The sequence below is a fragment of the Lytechinus pictus genome, chromosome 12, assembly GCF_037042905.1.
Source record: "Lytechinus pictus isolate F3 Inbred chromosome 12, Lp3.0, whole genome shotgun sequence".
NCBI classification, from domain to species: domain Eukaryota; kingdom Metazoa; phylum Echinodermata; class Echinoidea; order Temnopleuroida; family Toxopneustidae; genus Lytechinus; species Lytechinus pictus.
Window position 1 is genome coordinate 19960136 of NC_087256.1, and position 16380 is coordinate 19976515.

A 16380-nucleotide genomic window follows, 5' to 3' on the forward strand; every position below is an offset into this window, starting at 1 on the left:
CTTTTTGTAAATAAATCATGTTCATGAAAAGGGATCTTATAGAAAGAAAAATTCAATATTTTGTTTAGTAGTAGCCATACTTTGGCAATAGTAATCATGCACATGAAAAGGGTTATATGTGAAACAGAAACAAAATCTTTATATTCAAGCATTGCTTTTTTAGAAGAAATTTAAAGAAAGAAAGATGAAAGATTTAAAATGAAAACAAATGGCAATGAAAAGGATAATAATAACACCTGGGGCCTGTAACATAAAGCTAATAGCGATTGATCTTGGCACTAATAAGCCAGTTCATAGTTCCACTCTGCGCATGATCAGAAGATTCTACGCATGATCAGAGGAAAGTCATTGGTACTAAAGTGACGTGGTGGTTTAAAATTTAATGAGATAAGCACCAATTTTGATGTCTTGATTATTCATATATTCTTTTCAATTAATAATAATAATAATAACCCAGTTCTTGTATAGCGTCATAACGTCCCTATGCGCTTCCAAAGGACTTGGATATTGTGTTTTTCATTTACATCCACAAAAAAACAATGCGTCCACGAATGACTGGTATATTTCACAGTTTGCCATGTACATTGTACAACATGCTCTAATATGCATTCAAAGTAGAAATGCAACAAATACCTTCATAGAGCGTTCATTAATGTGCTATTCTAGTCACTTGGTCTATTTGATTTCTTCATACTGCTATGTAAGGCAAGCTTACGTAATACCTTGCTTTGAAATCTGCCTATCATAATGAAAGAAATGAAAGGTCATTTGACCAAAATTGTCCATGAAGTAACTACGTACTGGTCTATTTTTATAAAGGATCATACACAATAATCAATGCAATCAGTAATAGATATTAGCCCCATGATCAATTGCTAACCTTTACATTACTGGGTCCTGGTCTTAAAGAGAAATTCCAGTAGTTGCAGTAAACACTGATTTCATGAGAAAGTCTGTAAAACCAGGCTTAATTGTCAGTATATCATCGAGGATCTAGATCTGGTACAGTTACATAAACTGAACTTTGTGAAATCTTGAAATCTACGCTGAAAAATGTTCAGACTGAACTTCCCCAACACAGATAAGCGCACGTGGGACAGTGTATAATTATTGCTTTGAGCGTCCAGCCCGACGCTCTACCCGAATCCTGTGCTTATTTGCTGATTTCTCAGCAATTACACAATTTCTTCCAGAATCCTTTGGCACATGCGTTTTATTTATACAAACAGACACTTTGGTGGTCATTTCATTGGATTCTGTACGAACTCATTTTGATATCGTTACCAAAACTAGCATTTACCTTTAAATGGCTTGGATTGTTGAGGTGAGGATGAGAGTTGAAAGGAGAATCTTCTTTCGATGATTATTTTGTATTTCATTCTTTCATAGCTGGTCTGTCAGACAGAAGCAGGAGCCTCAGATCAAAGCATCTCATCTCGTCACAGAGGAAGGGCTTATCAGAATACAACGGGATTATGGTAAGTAAGCTCGCTCGTTTCATATTTCCAGACTACGTCAGACAAATTAACCTCAGAATAAGTTTAGAGAGATAGTTGGCCGAAAATTGTTTGCTACGATTTTCTGATCCATAAACAACAGTACCAATCTAAGCAAGCACTCTGCGGAGTGGATATTAGTGCTCTTTAAGTCGCATTATTACTGTTGTTTCTGATATTTAGAAAAATGCATTCCATATTTACACATATGATATAGGAACTGATGCTGCTTTTCCCCCTTTACTTCCTCTGTGAGTGTTATTTTTACGAATCTAAAATTCTCTTATGCAATGCCAATTTCTTGAAATTTTAACAAAAATTGCAATTTGCTACATGTATATTCAAAAGTTTATTAATACTCTCCTTTGATTTCATCTCACTGTAATGTGGGATTTCTCATTCTTTGTTTTATTTTATATATTTGCTATATGTTTGTTGTTTGTATTTTATCAATATTTGAACTATTTGCTGAGAAATGGATAGTGATAATGTAAAGTCTTGACCTCTGTCCTATTAACCCCTCTATTTATTGTTAATGTAGGAGAACCACGTGTCGGTGTGATCTGTGAAACAGGGCCGGCTCTTGGCTTTGTCTTCATGTCGTCTCTACAACTCACTATTAACAAGCTACGTCAAGCCATTCTTGCCCAAGTGAGTAATGGCCGGGGTAACAAGACGTTTGCTCTTGCAACAGATTGCTCCTCCTATTATAAAAAGTTTTTATGAAATGGGACCCAGATTGAGGTAAGAATTAGGATTAAGGTTAAAATTAGGATTGAAGTTCCGGTTCATGTCATGCTTAAATGTGTGAATTTTCGGTTGGAGCAATCTTCATAGGAGCAAACGTCATGAAACCGGTGACTAACGGTGATGATTTTGTAGTTTTCAAAGTTGTTTGTTACAGTGTTGGATGTCCAGTTTGTTTTCTTGTACACTCTATTCCCCTCGTTTCAGTATAGTGCATATTTTTTCCTTCAACCGACCCAACTCTTTAGTTTTCAATGTTGTTGGTCTCAGTGTTAGATGTCTAGTTTGTTTTCTTGTTTTCTTATCTGAACATATACTTGTACATGTTTATATTTCTTGTCAACCAACCTGAGTTTGTAGTTCTCAAAAGTTGTTGGTAGCACAGGCAGTGTTGAATATCCCCTGGGACCAGTTTCAGAAAGAGGTGCAAATTAAATGCAACTGAAAAAAATCAATCGCATGACCTGAATGCATGCTTTTGATTGGTTGAATATCAAGTTGTGTATGACTTTATTCCTCTATCTGTCATTGGCCCTAGATTGTTTTCTTGTATTCTCTTCTGAATATTATGAATGAGTTTTTGCTGTATGGAGGATTCAAGAACACAGTTTGCAAATGCCTATCAGATGACAAAGAACATCTAAGTCTTTGTCGAAAATTGGTGAACCGGAACCACAGTTTCATCCTAAATTTCAGAGCTGATGAAAACTTGCAAATATATAGTATGTTCAGAGTCAAGGACAGAAGTACTGTTTCGAATAGCCAATTTCCGACAAAGACTACGTGGTTGTTCTTTGTCACGAAGGGCATTTGACAATACATTTTCTCTGTTCTTGAACCTTCTGTACATCTCGAGCGAAAACCTGTCTTTTTTCTCCTTTTTACCCCTGAATGTTATTCTCTTTCTATTTGATTTTAATATACATGTAATACAAATTTTTCACAGACCCTTCTTATTTTTGTTTGGGCATAGGGTCTGTTAACTGTGCAGGGAATAATTTTCCTGGTATTGCATCGCAATTTGCTCCACGTTTTTGAAAGACTGCTATGCATATTAAAGTCTTTTTGTATAGCATATTTTTACATAGGACTGTACATTACTTAGTTGAGAGCTTTTCTCTTATGAACAAAAATGCTATTCAAATTTGTAAAGCAAAATTATTCCCTGCTGTGTTGTATATCCTTGTAGCTGTACTAGCAGTGTTTGACCTGGTTTTTGTCCTGGTAATTGGTTCTCTTCAGAACTCCCAAATACTAACTTTGCATCCTCTTTAGTTTGCATGTGATTTCCTCATGTGTATGCAACTGTTTTTAATTAATTTTGATATCCCTGCGTGCACCATACAAGGGAATACACAGCCTATTACAGCTGTTGGCAAGCAGTTCTTCCTTCCTGTTTCTCTCAAATATATCTCCTTTTTATGTTCTTTTTTTTTGTATGACACATTGAATTTCTTTATTGGTTCACCATTATTCATGGTTTCACTTTGTCAATACCACCTCTTGAAAAAAAAAAAGAATATTATATATATGTATATGGAAAACTATTTTGCATACTGCTTCTGATTCCTTTGAACGGTTCACTTAATTCTATTTACATGTACAACTTTTCATATTACAGAGATTTTCGGTTTAATTTATTTTATTCTATAAAAGAAAGAGAATTCTTCAAAATATTAATTAAGTTAAATATAAAATGATTAAACTTTAATGTTGAATATTTTAATCGTTAAAATCTACCTTATTTGTTTAACTTGCACAGTAGTATATAAATAATGTACATAGCAGTTGAGTTTGGAATCTTTTTTAAATGCACCCCGGGGAGTGGAGAGAGGGCATACATTGTGTTTGGGCAACCCAGCATGCGTTGACCAGTGTAATAATTAAAAGCACTAAGAGACATTGTTCTGGGGCCCGTTTCATAAAGGACTTGCAACTTTGCCATAATGGCAACTACCATGGTAACAGGGCTCAGCAGCCAATCAGAATCAAGGTTTCCATGGTAGTTGCCATAATGGCAAAGTTACAACAGTTGCAAGTCCTTTATGAAATGGGCCCCTGATCTTTAAAGGAGAACATTAATATTGATACTCAGGATGTGTGATTCTGTTACAAAACCTGAACCTGTATAGTCAAAATTTGTGAAGTCCAAAATGTTGTTTGATTTGCATGCATGTCACCATATGTTTAACCCCGCCCCCCATGGTTGTCATACATGTAGAAAAGCATGCTGTCATCTGTTTTTACATTGTCCCTGCTTGCATGGCTACAGGTATTGGGGTTTTCAACCAAGAAATGCCTATTTGTCATGAAAAATTGTATCACTTGACTCTATTTTTCAAAAAAATATTTTGCTGGTGATTGTTTTTATCTTTCAGCTCTTTACATTGATTTTGCAGATAAATGTATTTGTTTTTTCAGATGTTGACCTTATTTTTCCTTATTTAATCCTATTTTGGTGTGTATGTATTACATGTGCATTCTTTTTATCAGTCTAAAGATGTATCCATTGTGTTGCCGGGTCCTTCCAGCTCACAGCCGAGCCAAGATTCAAACAAGTTTGACCCCACCCAATCAGAATCTTCCCCCTGCTCTGTAAGTTGAAATTATAACCAAAATATTGTTTAAGGACCAGTCCACCCCAACAAACGGTTGCTTTGAATGAAAGAAGAAATTCCCAACAAGCATAACACTGACAATTTCATCATCATCGGATGTAAAATAAGAAAGTTATGACATTTAAAATTTTTGCTTAATTTCACAAAACATCCTAGTTGGTATGTGAATGAGGGGACTGATGACGTCACCCACTCACTATTTCTTTTGTATTTCTTTATAAGAAATATTTTGATTTTCTCATTGTCATGTGAAACAATGATTTCTTCTTCCCTGAACATGTGGAATTACCTTTACACATTTTGTGGTTCAGTCAAGTTGGAAATTATTGTCATACTGTATCTGTGAAAAAAAGTGAAATATTGTATAATTCAAACAATAAAAAACAGCAGATATAGTGTGTGAGGGACATCAAAAATTCTCTCATTTGCATATCACTGAGTTGTGCATATAACTATTTTGTGAAAAATAAGCAAAACTTTAAACTGTCAAAACTTTTTTTATTTTACATGCGATTTTGATGAAATTTTCAGCATTATGCTAGTTTTATTTTTTGTATAGATTCAAATCAACATTTTTTCTGGGGTGGACTTGACCTTTCTTTAACTCTATTCAAAATGTATCTATCATTACATGGACCATTGTATAATGAAAAGGAAGTGAGTATCTTGCATGGGTGTGTTGGCATGTCATTCATGTCTATTAAAGTTTACTAATCTTTTCATTATTTCAAGAATTATTCATTTCCATATTATGATTTTATCATTATTGATCAAGGTTTCATTAGGAAAAAAAATATATAAAGGCCTAACCCATTATTTCTTATAAAAAATGTGAAAAAAGCTAACAATGACATGAACTTACTAATACATTGTGAATTGCATTTCTTTTTTCAGTCTAAAAATGTTTGAAAATACGAATGCCCCTATCCCCCACTGACTTCCCTTCTTTCTCCTACCCCCCCCCACCCCCTCACTCCATTCCCTACTTGTACTTTGCGAAGTTTGCATATTAACAAAAGTCAGAAATGCTTTTGTCCTGACATTCTCTTTAATAGCTGGAATCTCATTTAGCATTTTTTTCCCTCTTCCAATCATCACATTTCTGCTGACAGAACAATGGGGGATCTGGAAAGATATTGCAAACTCTAAAGTGGAACCAAAGCATTCAAAAGAACAAAATAAGTTTTTGGTACTGCAAAATCAAAAAATAGCATTTAAAGCAGACATACTGAAATTTTCCGACATGCACTCATCGGAGTCAAATCGCTGAATAAACATAAATAGAACAAAACAATAAAAATTGCTTTGCTACAGTACACGTTTCCAATGGGATTTGCGCATTTTATCAACAATTTATATGGCATTGCTGTGAAAATCCCCATATATCTCAGAAACTTAAAATAAATTGCTGCCTAGAAATTTAAATATGTACAAAATAGGACTTTTACTTTCAATTTCTACAAAAATCTCAAAAAAAATTTCACCAAATTTTTTTCACCAATTTTTTTTTTTTTTCACCAAATTTTTTTTCACCAAAAGAATTTTTTTTCTCACCAAATTGACTGATACGACAGTTCGGATGAACGCCGAGGATATGGTTGATAATCTTCCTTGTTGCAATTTTATTAGTAGTTTGAATACATGTAAATTTGTAGTATTTGTAGTTTTGTAGGAAGATGGAACATCCTGTTATTAATTCTGGGTCAGTTGTTTTTCAAAGAAAGTCGACAGTTAAGCTCTGTGTGACCCTAAACCTTACATTAGAAACCAAATCATTTTCTTTGAATAATTCTTAATCCACAACATTGAATACAACCCTGCTGATACGAATGTATGCTGAGATTTTAAGGCAGAGGCATTCGTTTGCTGGGTTTTAAAACCTTGTACATGTATCTGAAAATGAAAAAAAAATGGGGACAGCTGAGAAAAAGATTAGTTTTAGAGTTAAAACATGGGCATGTAGCAGTCTCCTTTGACAATCTAAATAGTTATCTCCAGAAATTAGAAATCACCATTGCCAGATTTCTATTGTACAACTCACAAGAATGTTCTGTAATCTGATTGGTCCAAATCGGATCACATGATATTCAGCGAATTGCACTTTTGCATCCAAAATGCAGTATCCTGCACTCTGACGACATACCAAATGTACTGTCCTGCATTCTGACGTCAGAGTGCAGGATAGTGCGAGATATAGAATTATCTAGAATTTAAATAAAATAAAGCATTCGGGCAACTCAGTAACATAAATGGGGGAGGGGGGAGGTTGTATAAATCAAACAATGCACGCATTCTTGTTCATAGAGGACCTAAATAATGAACTCTGTGCTTGACTCGCCATGAATATACCGCACTCGGTCATGCGGACCTTGGTGCGGTATATCAATTGGCTCTTCTCACACATCGCTCATTATTTTGGCCCTGCATGCACGCGCTTACATACATTATTTGTATAATATAGAGCTAATTTTTAAGCTGCCCTCAGAATTTTCTAGAATACGAGATAAAGGTTTTACACCTCACCATGTACATGTTACACATATCCGATGAAAATTAAAATCATGCACAATGTATACAAGTAGGTACATGTACAAAGAAAGGTTAATTTGTGTCATTATGCATGTCCACACTTAGATGTGTCCTTGCACTTTGATTTTACAACTTCCTACTGACCCTGTATACAAACTTTATACTTGGCAAAGTATACATGTACCTACTTTTTGCTGTGTATTGATGAATATATTTTGATCTCTCCATTACTGTGTGTTTTGAAATTCAATTTGAATTGTTTATTTCCATGTATGAACTAGTGCAATTTGCTCTTGCCCTTGGTGTGCACATTTATAAAAATGAAAATGTTCCTTGACTCAATCAGATAAAGGTTTATTGAATATGATAATCCGACATAACTTTGTAATGCAATATTAAGTGTCTCTATCTCTCCCTCTTTGTTTCACTTTTTCTTCTCTCTCTCTCACCCTCGCTTTTTTCTCTCTACCACTAACTCCCGTATCTCTCACTTCTATTTTTTTCTCTCCTTCTTTTCCCCTATTCCTCTTTTTCATCTGCTTTTCTTGTATGTACTTCTCATTATATCCTTGTTGTCCATTATGTTACTTTTCACTATCTTTCGTCTTCTATCTCTGCCTTTTTTGTTGCTCTCTATCTCTCCCTGTGTCTCCGTTTGTCTCAATCTGTCTTTCCCTGTCACTCTTCCCCTTTTACTGTCACTCTCCCACTATCTCTCCATCCTCTCTCTACTACAGTTGGGTAGCATGCGGGAGTTGATGCACAACGACTTCCTCTTCCTTGACTGCAACGGCTGGCCGGTCAACAGGCAGCAGGAATCCACCTTGACCATCCTCGACATCATGGTCCAGTCCTCAGTCAAGGTCAGAGTTCAAAGTTCATTACTAGAGTTGACCGGTCAGTCTGCCCTTGAGGAGTCCCAGAGCAGCTTTGCGTCGACCATGGCCGAGTTCGGCATGATGACCCCGCCTTCGAAAATGCAGAAAGTGTAAGTGTCAATGTAAAGGCCAAGTCCATCCAAATAACAATTTGATTTGAACAAACAGAAAAAAATCAGATGAATATAGCTATAAAAAAAAAAAATAAAATAAAGAAGAAAGTTACAGCATTTGCATGATAAGTTTCACTTATTTTCACTAATCAGTTCTATGCACATGTATGGAAAATGAGAGGACGTTGATGATGTTAGACACACGCCATTCCTGACAAAATAAAGGGGAATGTGGAAAAGCCGCTATGAAGAGACCTACACCGCTTTTGTAGTGGGATTTCTGCTATAATTAAGATGCAGCACAGTCCTTTGACAAGTTGCCTTTAAATTAAACTTCATGTTGATCTATGTTCAAGCGTCTTTTGCTATAAATTGCTATTCATTTACAGGAGCAAATCACCAAACAACCTCTCCCTTGATACATCCCTAAACTACTCCCCTCACAAGATGCAGCCAAGGAGTCCCCTCACTACCAACCCAGACTCACCCTTCACCAGCAAGGCACCAGCCAGTGCCAAACAGATCCTCATCAGCTACGTCAGGGCGGAGGCAACGCAGTATGCGCTGGATCTGAAGATAGAGCTAGAGGCGCTCAAGTTCAGTGTGTACTTGGTGAGCTGAGTTTTGGTTGTTCTCTCATATATGGTCTGATGCTGCAGTCATATTACCTGTATGACACTTGTACAGCGTGTCATGAACAGTGTCTTTTTACCATTTATGTATGGCAGCGTTCATAGAAAAATATAAAAAAACTGTTGTTTCGACAAGCAGCAAGGCTCTGTATAAAGCGAAATTGACAGCAGCATTAAGGAGTGTTTTATGAAAGGAATAGTTACTATAGTAACAGTTGGACCCCTGTGCTTCTAAACTAATCAAAATCAAGGAAATTTATTAGATCTGTCAACTTGTCAGACGCTATTATTTTTTTTCATTTAAATGCTTTCTTTTAGTGTATTTGAACTGCAGTGAACTGCGGATTGGCCTGTATGTATTTGGGATTTTCTTTTTAGGAATTGATTGTTATGGCTTTAAGCACTTATCTTTTGATTTGAAGTGCAGCAATTGTGTATAAAGAATATGTACATAAAAAATGTATTAAAAAAAGAGGAAATTATTTAAAAATTAAAAAAATTGATGTTGGACTCAATTATATTGGATGAAATCTGGTTAAAATATTATTTTTTTCAAGAGATTGGATAAAGAGTGTTAATAATGAACTGTATGAAATGCATTTCAATTCAGAAATAATCAATAAGAGGCTTTAAAGAATCACATTTTCAGTAACAATTTGGGCTCTTTTATTATATGTACCTTGGTGTTGAGATACAAAAGACTTGACAGAGAAAGATGTTTTAGAAAGGCATGGTGGAAATTGGAGCAATTTGAAGTGCTCTGTAGTATTGGTTTGTGGGAAGTCTTTATGCCACAATCACTACACTCGATGCAAGGCATGGACATGGTTAAGGATATGCATATATTATTCAAGTATCATATGCAATTGTTATCCCTGTGGCCAAAGTCTTCTTTAAAATCAAAACCAGACACTGCACCCCAGACAAAAATGCTCTGAGAATTATTGCAATCAATTTGGTTTGCATATTGCCCTCACAAGCCCTGGAGCCTACCGAATAATCAATAATGAAAATGATAATTTGTAAAAATCAATGAATGCCGCAAAATGTAATACTTTGCTATCTTTTATACTGAGGACACTTATGGGAAATTCAAGGTTGTCCTTTAGTAATATATGTTACCCTAAGCCCCCACCCCAACAAAAATCAATACAACCTTTTTAAAGATATTATGAATGTAATTTTAATGCCACAGTCATGCCCATAGTAAAGAAATAGTAAGATCACAAATCTCAAAAAAAATTCATATCATTTTAAATCGGTTTTGAAAGTACATCAGTTATCACTGAATGTCTGTTTCTTTTTCATATGGAAATGTTGCTTCTTTCTTTTTTTTTTCAAAGGATGTACATGAAATATTTTGTGGAACTGACTGGCAGGATAGTCTAAACTTTGCAGTGAGTAACTGTGCAGTCTTTGTTCCCCTGGTCACACCAAGGTATGGGGAGACACAATGGACCAATCGAGAGGTGAGATAGTCTTTCAGACTTGACACATAGAAGGTTGTAACTTACGTTTAGGTCACTTTGAGATTTCTGTACAATGCTATCCATAAACGCCATTGTATCGAGAGGTGAGATAGACTTTCAGGCTTGACACACAGAAGGTTGTAACATACTTTTAGGTCACTTTGAGATTTCTGTACAATGCTATCCATTAACGCTATTATATCGAGAGGTGAGATAGTCTTTCAGGCTTGACACACAGATGGTTATAAATTACTTTTAGGCCAATTTGAGATTTGAGTACTAAAATAATCTTTAACAACTACATAGTTTTAATTTAGTTTATTCTTATTCCACAAATCTTCAAGTATACATGTACAGTCAAACCTGTCTTAGCGGCCACCTGTCTATAGCGGCCACCTGCTTATAGCGGCCACTAAAAATTCCCCCGCAGGAAAATCATGTGTTGTAGACCCTGTCTATAGCGGCCACCTGTCTAACGCGGCCAGCGGCCACCCATTTTGCATCCCTCGGTCACTATCCGACCGTCTATAGCGGCCACTAAAATTAAAAATGAGCTTCGCCGAAACTTTCGGCTCCAAAACTGGTTGAATATAGCGCGTGCGCTTGCAACTACAATAATACATGAATTCATCTTCAATCTTACCGCCATGAATACACTGTTAAAAGCGATTTTAAAGTTCCCCCTTAATAGCTAAAGGCCGTTACGTAACATCTATTGTACCAAAGATTTTCTATTGTTAGTTGTTTACTCAAAGTTTCGCACCTGCAACTCGCACCCATTGTTCGGGTAAGTAGGTGCGAGACGGCGTAATTAATTGACCTCATTCAGGTTGGAGCAGCCTCGTTCACTTAAATGTTAATTTCTATGTTATGAAAATCGTAATAAAAAATTTTGGTTAGTCAAAATGAATTTAAAAAAATATTTTTATCATGCTCCTATTATTTTTTATTTTGTCTGGTAAAAATAAATTGAATTTTGAATTTCTTTTGGGGTGGGATAAAAAAAAGTTTTTTGAACCAATTTTTGCCAGCTACGACGCTATATAAGCCGTCGCAATCCCGGACAATGCAGAGATGCCAACCGTTACGGATTTGCCGTATTTGTTCCGATTTTATTCCTCCAATTACGGTGTTACGGCAACAATAAAAAGGAAAAACGGAAAAAACAACTACAATACATGTGTATTGTGTATTGCTTTGCTGTGCATGTGTATATATGCGTGTATTGTGCATGTATATGCGTGTATTGTGTATACATGTATCGTGCATGCAGCGTGTGTGTGGCCAACGGTAAACCAACGGGAGTTTCTCTACTGAGATTTCTATTGCAAGCGCCTCCGCGCGCTGCTGCTGAATACACAGCGAAGTGCGGAGTGCAAGCCGCGGTTCATGCATGCACAATGTCAATGGCGATTGGATGGTTGAGCGTATAAACGATGCTACTTTGCGGGATGTTCCTGAGAAACTCCCATTTGTTCCTGACAAATATGGTAAATATTCCTGACAACCATCCCTTTAGGTTGGCATCTCTGACAATGGCACTTGTCTGAACTTTCGACGAATCAACGCACTCAACAACGTCAAGAGGCTAAGCAGACAACTATGTTTGACTTCTTCAAGAAGGTTTAATCCAACAGCCCTTTTCAGGAGCTACCATTGGCCCTTTTCAGGGCCACCAAAGATTCAAGAAAGATAGTGTCCTATACTATAGTATGGTAATAAATGACTACCACATAATAAAATAATTTATTAAAAATAAATCAAATCCAATACATGTACATGTAAATATGAACAAAAAACAAAGCAAATACATGTAGTTTATTTCTATAATTATTTTATTACAATTCATATGCACATACATACACTTGTACATACCCTTTCTTCAGTTTCTTGTTATACAATACAATTGTTTAAAAAATCAAAATGGCCGCCAACCTCTCTATAGTGGCCACCTGTCTATAGTGGTCACTTTCGCTGCTTCCCTTGAGTGTCCACTATAGACAGGTTTGACTGTATGTCATAATAATACATTCAAGCTGAAAAATAAATCATCTTCATAGAAAATGCGAAATGTGTAACCAATAAAATGAAATAATATGGAGGTTGTAGAAGACTACCTGCCTATTGGCAGCATGGAGCATTGTGGCCCAGTTGATTAGTCTCCAGACTTTGAAACAGAGGGTTGTGGGTTCGAATCCCAGCCATGGCGTAATTTCCTTTGGCAAGAAATTTATCCATGTTGTGCTGCACTCGACCCAGGTGAGGTGAATGGGTACCCGGTAGGATTTATTCCTTGAATGCTTTAGTGCCTATTAATATGGCAGCTCAGCTACAGCCGGGGTAATAATATGATACCAAGTATCAAAGCGCAGTTGAGTATATGCACATAGTAACTGCGCTATATAAAATGGACATATTATTATTATTATTATTGACACCTGTTCATATCTCATTTAAGTGGTCCTTAATACCCAGACAGGTTTTACTGTAATACCCCAAAATGAAATTGTTGTGTTCTCATCTGACCAACACTACAATGCTAAAAAAGGAAACAAAAAAACAGGGTAAATATTTCTTCTTCTTTTTTTAAGCAGACTCAAAATATACAAATGCAAGGCAGAGAAATATGCTTAAATTTGTACTCAATGGCTGTATAAAACATGTAACATGTTTGACAGTCCAATTGCATAAATGAATCATCCCATGCATGGTTTTTTGTGCAGTGTAGCTTCAAAAGTATTTAAAAATAAAGAAGGAGGGAAAAAAAGGAAACCGACTGACTTGCCGATTTGATGCTTATTATGGCAACCTAATATTCTTTTTAGGCCTAATGTAATTTGGTCTCGATATACGATATACATAGTCTTCTCTGTGTAACTTTGGTCTTGATATGATTATCACTACTTTGTATTACCAGGGGCCGTAACACAAAGCTTAGCAATGATCGCATAGAAACACTTTTCTACGATTGATTCCATTGACTACAATACACAATCAATCGTAAAAATCAAGCGTACGATTAATCGCTAACCTTTGTGTTACGGGACCCTGGTTAAACATGAGGATGTACTTCTGTGAGTTAATTGCTAACCTTTGTGTTACGGGACCCTGGTTAAACATGAGGATGTACTTCTGTGGGTGGTCTTTATTCACAAGGTCCCTGTATCATACTATGGTCTTGACATACCGTATCGTCTTGTATTTTAGGTGAAACTTGCCGATGTACTTCAGAAGTACATACTACCCGTGAGCTTCTTGGATACCTGGCCTCCAAGGTGCCTAGCCATTCAGTTTGCCACGACACAGTTCATCAACTGGAAGAAGCCTAAACCAGGCCAGCCAGCCACCCCACACTCGCCATGTAAGTCAAATGAAGCAGCTGCTTTAACCCATAGAAGTACCGTGGTTTCACAAGAGCAAAATAAAATCAATCTTATTCTGTTCCTCAAATATGCAACAATCATTCGTTATATGTAGACTTAATTTTCACCCAAAAAAATGAAATGCAAGTAAAAATAAAGCATAATTTTGCTAAAGAGTTGCAAATTTTCATTTTTAAACAGTGATTATGTTAATTTCATCAAATTGCCAATTTAGAATGTTTAATGATTACATGTGTAGCTCTAATTAAATGGCTCTGATTCAGGAATGGAACCATAATGGCGCAGTTACATTTCGCCTACGATGGCCGTATGGCTAGTCAAAAACAGCCGTTTTTATAATTTTTGTACTAGCTTCATGTATGCAGTTCATATAGAAATTTGTAAACCGACTGTTTTTTACTCACCGTGCGGACTCCGTAGGGGAAATGTGACTGCAGCATAAACAGGTACTGCACTGGGTATGGTATCATTTTTGTTCAGTACATTTTCCATATTTATTGTTTGAATATATATTTTTTTTTTTGGGGGGGGGGCAGATTTTACAAAATCGAGACACATGCAGTCCCTCATGTTCAGCAACAAATCAAACTTTGTCTCACATTAAAATGAGGACAAAATCAATTTCATATTTTATTTCATAAGATACAAAAGAAATTGGGAGTGGGTGACGTCATTGGTTCCCTCATTTGCATACTGACCAGGATGTCTTCATAATTTTTTGGGAAATTAAGTGAAAAATGTCATAACTTTCTTTTTTACATATGTTTTGATGAAATATTCAGCTCTATGCATATTTGATATGTGTTTTTTATTGGAGTGGACTTCCCCTTTAAAGTACCATGACTACCAAGCGTTGGACCTGTTTGATATATTACCAGCTGAGTATTATTAGTAGTATTTGATTCTCTACTTGCAGCCAAAGAGACAAGCATGGACAGTCCATTGAAGAAATGCTATGAATGGGAAAAGAAAGATGTTCATTGCGTTGCCGTGGATATCGGTAAACGATGCCAATCTAGAAGGATAAACAACCTCACTAATGGGCTGCCCGCTCTGGTAAGTTGCTTTGATGGTGACCTTTGTATTAAACTTAATATACATTATGTTCTTTCTATAACAAACCTAAAGACACAATTTGTTTACTCTATCGGACAATTCTTTATATTTCCTGTTATTCCCTGTACATTGCATGGATTGTTCATTTGGCCATGCAATGTCTAATGATCTATGTGACCAGGCATGGCAGTGCCCACAGAAAGTCACCAGAAATGACTTTCCAGTTCATTATCCCTACTGAAATAGGAGATTCCTAAGAATGATATCACCCACTACTATTGAATGATCCTTAGCCCTAAATGTACATCATAGAAGAAATAGGGCTGTTTAAATATGGCCAGAAGTTAATAGATCCCGATGATAGATCCCCATTGTTTCCCTTTCCTTTTCAGTTTCCAATTTAGAAAAGTAAAATGCTTTTTAAAAATGGCTATAAGTTGATAGTTCTTTCCCTTCTTTAAAACCACCTTTAATTTGGTTGTTTTGCTTGCTCTTTGTATCTTTTCCAGACGAGAGGGAAGACAGTGAGTGTTGGAGACATCTTGAATGAAGGGAGAGAGGATGGAGACAGACTTCTTGTTATCAGCACACATCCAAAACAGGAAGAATTTGTAAGTTAAAACTCCTTGGGGTTGCATAGATTGCTGTTTAGCAGATCCTTTTTTTTGGGGGGGGGAGGGGGCATACACGTATGTAATTCGAAAATAGTAAATACCTCATCAGAAATGCGCTTGCCTATGAATTACACCTCAAGGAAAAGGTTGGAACTTGAAATAATTTAGGAATACATGTAGAAGATTAGATATTGCCTTTTCTGTGCATGATGATTAGACAAATTGAGCCCGAGAGGAAGATGTTAGAAAATAACCGTTCTAACCTTAAAAGACCGCTCTGTTGCTAAATAGAAAATAATAATTTTCTTTCATGTTTTTTGTCTCACCTGCATAGCAGAGTGAGACTATAGGCGCCGCTTTTCCGACGGCGGCGGCGACGGCGGCGGCGGCGTCAACACCAAATCTTAACCTGAGGTTAAGTTTTTTAAATGACAGCATAACTTAGAAAGTATATGGACCTAGTTCATGAAACTTGGCCATAAGGTTAATCAAGTATTACTGAACATCCTGCCTGAGTTTCATGTCACATGACCAAGGTCAAAGGTCATTTAGGGTCAATGAACTTGGACCATGTTGGGGGAATCAACATCAAAATCTTAACCTAAGGTTAAGTTTTTGAAATGTCATCATAACTTAGAAAATATATGGACCTAGTTCATGAAACTTATACATATGGTTAATCAAGTATCACTGAACATCCTGCATGAGTTTCACGTCACATGACCAAGGTCAAAGGTCATTTAGGGTCAATGAACTTTGGCCGAATTGGGGGTATCTGTTGAATTACCATCATAACTTTGAAAGTTTATGGATCTGATTCATGAAACTTGGACATAATAGTAATC

At 36.2% G+C, this 16380-nt stretch overlaps 1 protein-coding gene across 6 annotated transcripts in view; it reads left to right on the plus strand.

The window, feature by feature from the left end:
* The window catches only part of LOC129273642 (uncharacterized), a 38147-nt gene that overhangs the window by 10770 nt on the left and 10997 nt on the right, over positions 1-16380 (plus strand). For 4 of the 6 annotated variants that reach the window (XM_064107362.1, XM_064107363.1, XM_064107361.1 and 1 more), the window contains exons 3-11: positions 1390-1478; positions 2038-2147; positions 4737-4838; positions 8128-8378; positions 8771-8993; positions 10357-10482; positions 13690-13843; positions 14782-14921; positions 15431-15532. In XM_064107362.1, coding sequence (XP_063963432.1) covers positions 1390-1478; positions 2038-2147; positions 4737-4838; positions 8128-8378; positions 8771-8993; positions 10357-10482; positions 13690-13843; positions 14782-14921; positions 15431-15532 — 1297 coding nt within the window. The remainder of the gene's footprint in view (positions 1-1389; positions 1479-2037; positions 2148-4736; positions 4839-8127; positions 8379-8770; positions 8994-10356; positions 10483-13689; positions 13844-14781; positions 14922-15430; positions 15533-16380) is intronic. The other 2 variants (XM_064107365.1, XM_064107364.1) reach the window with 1 other exon arrangement.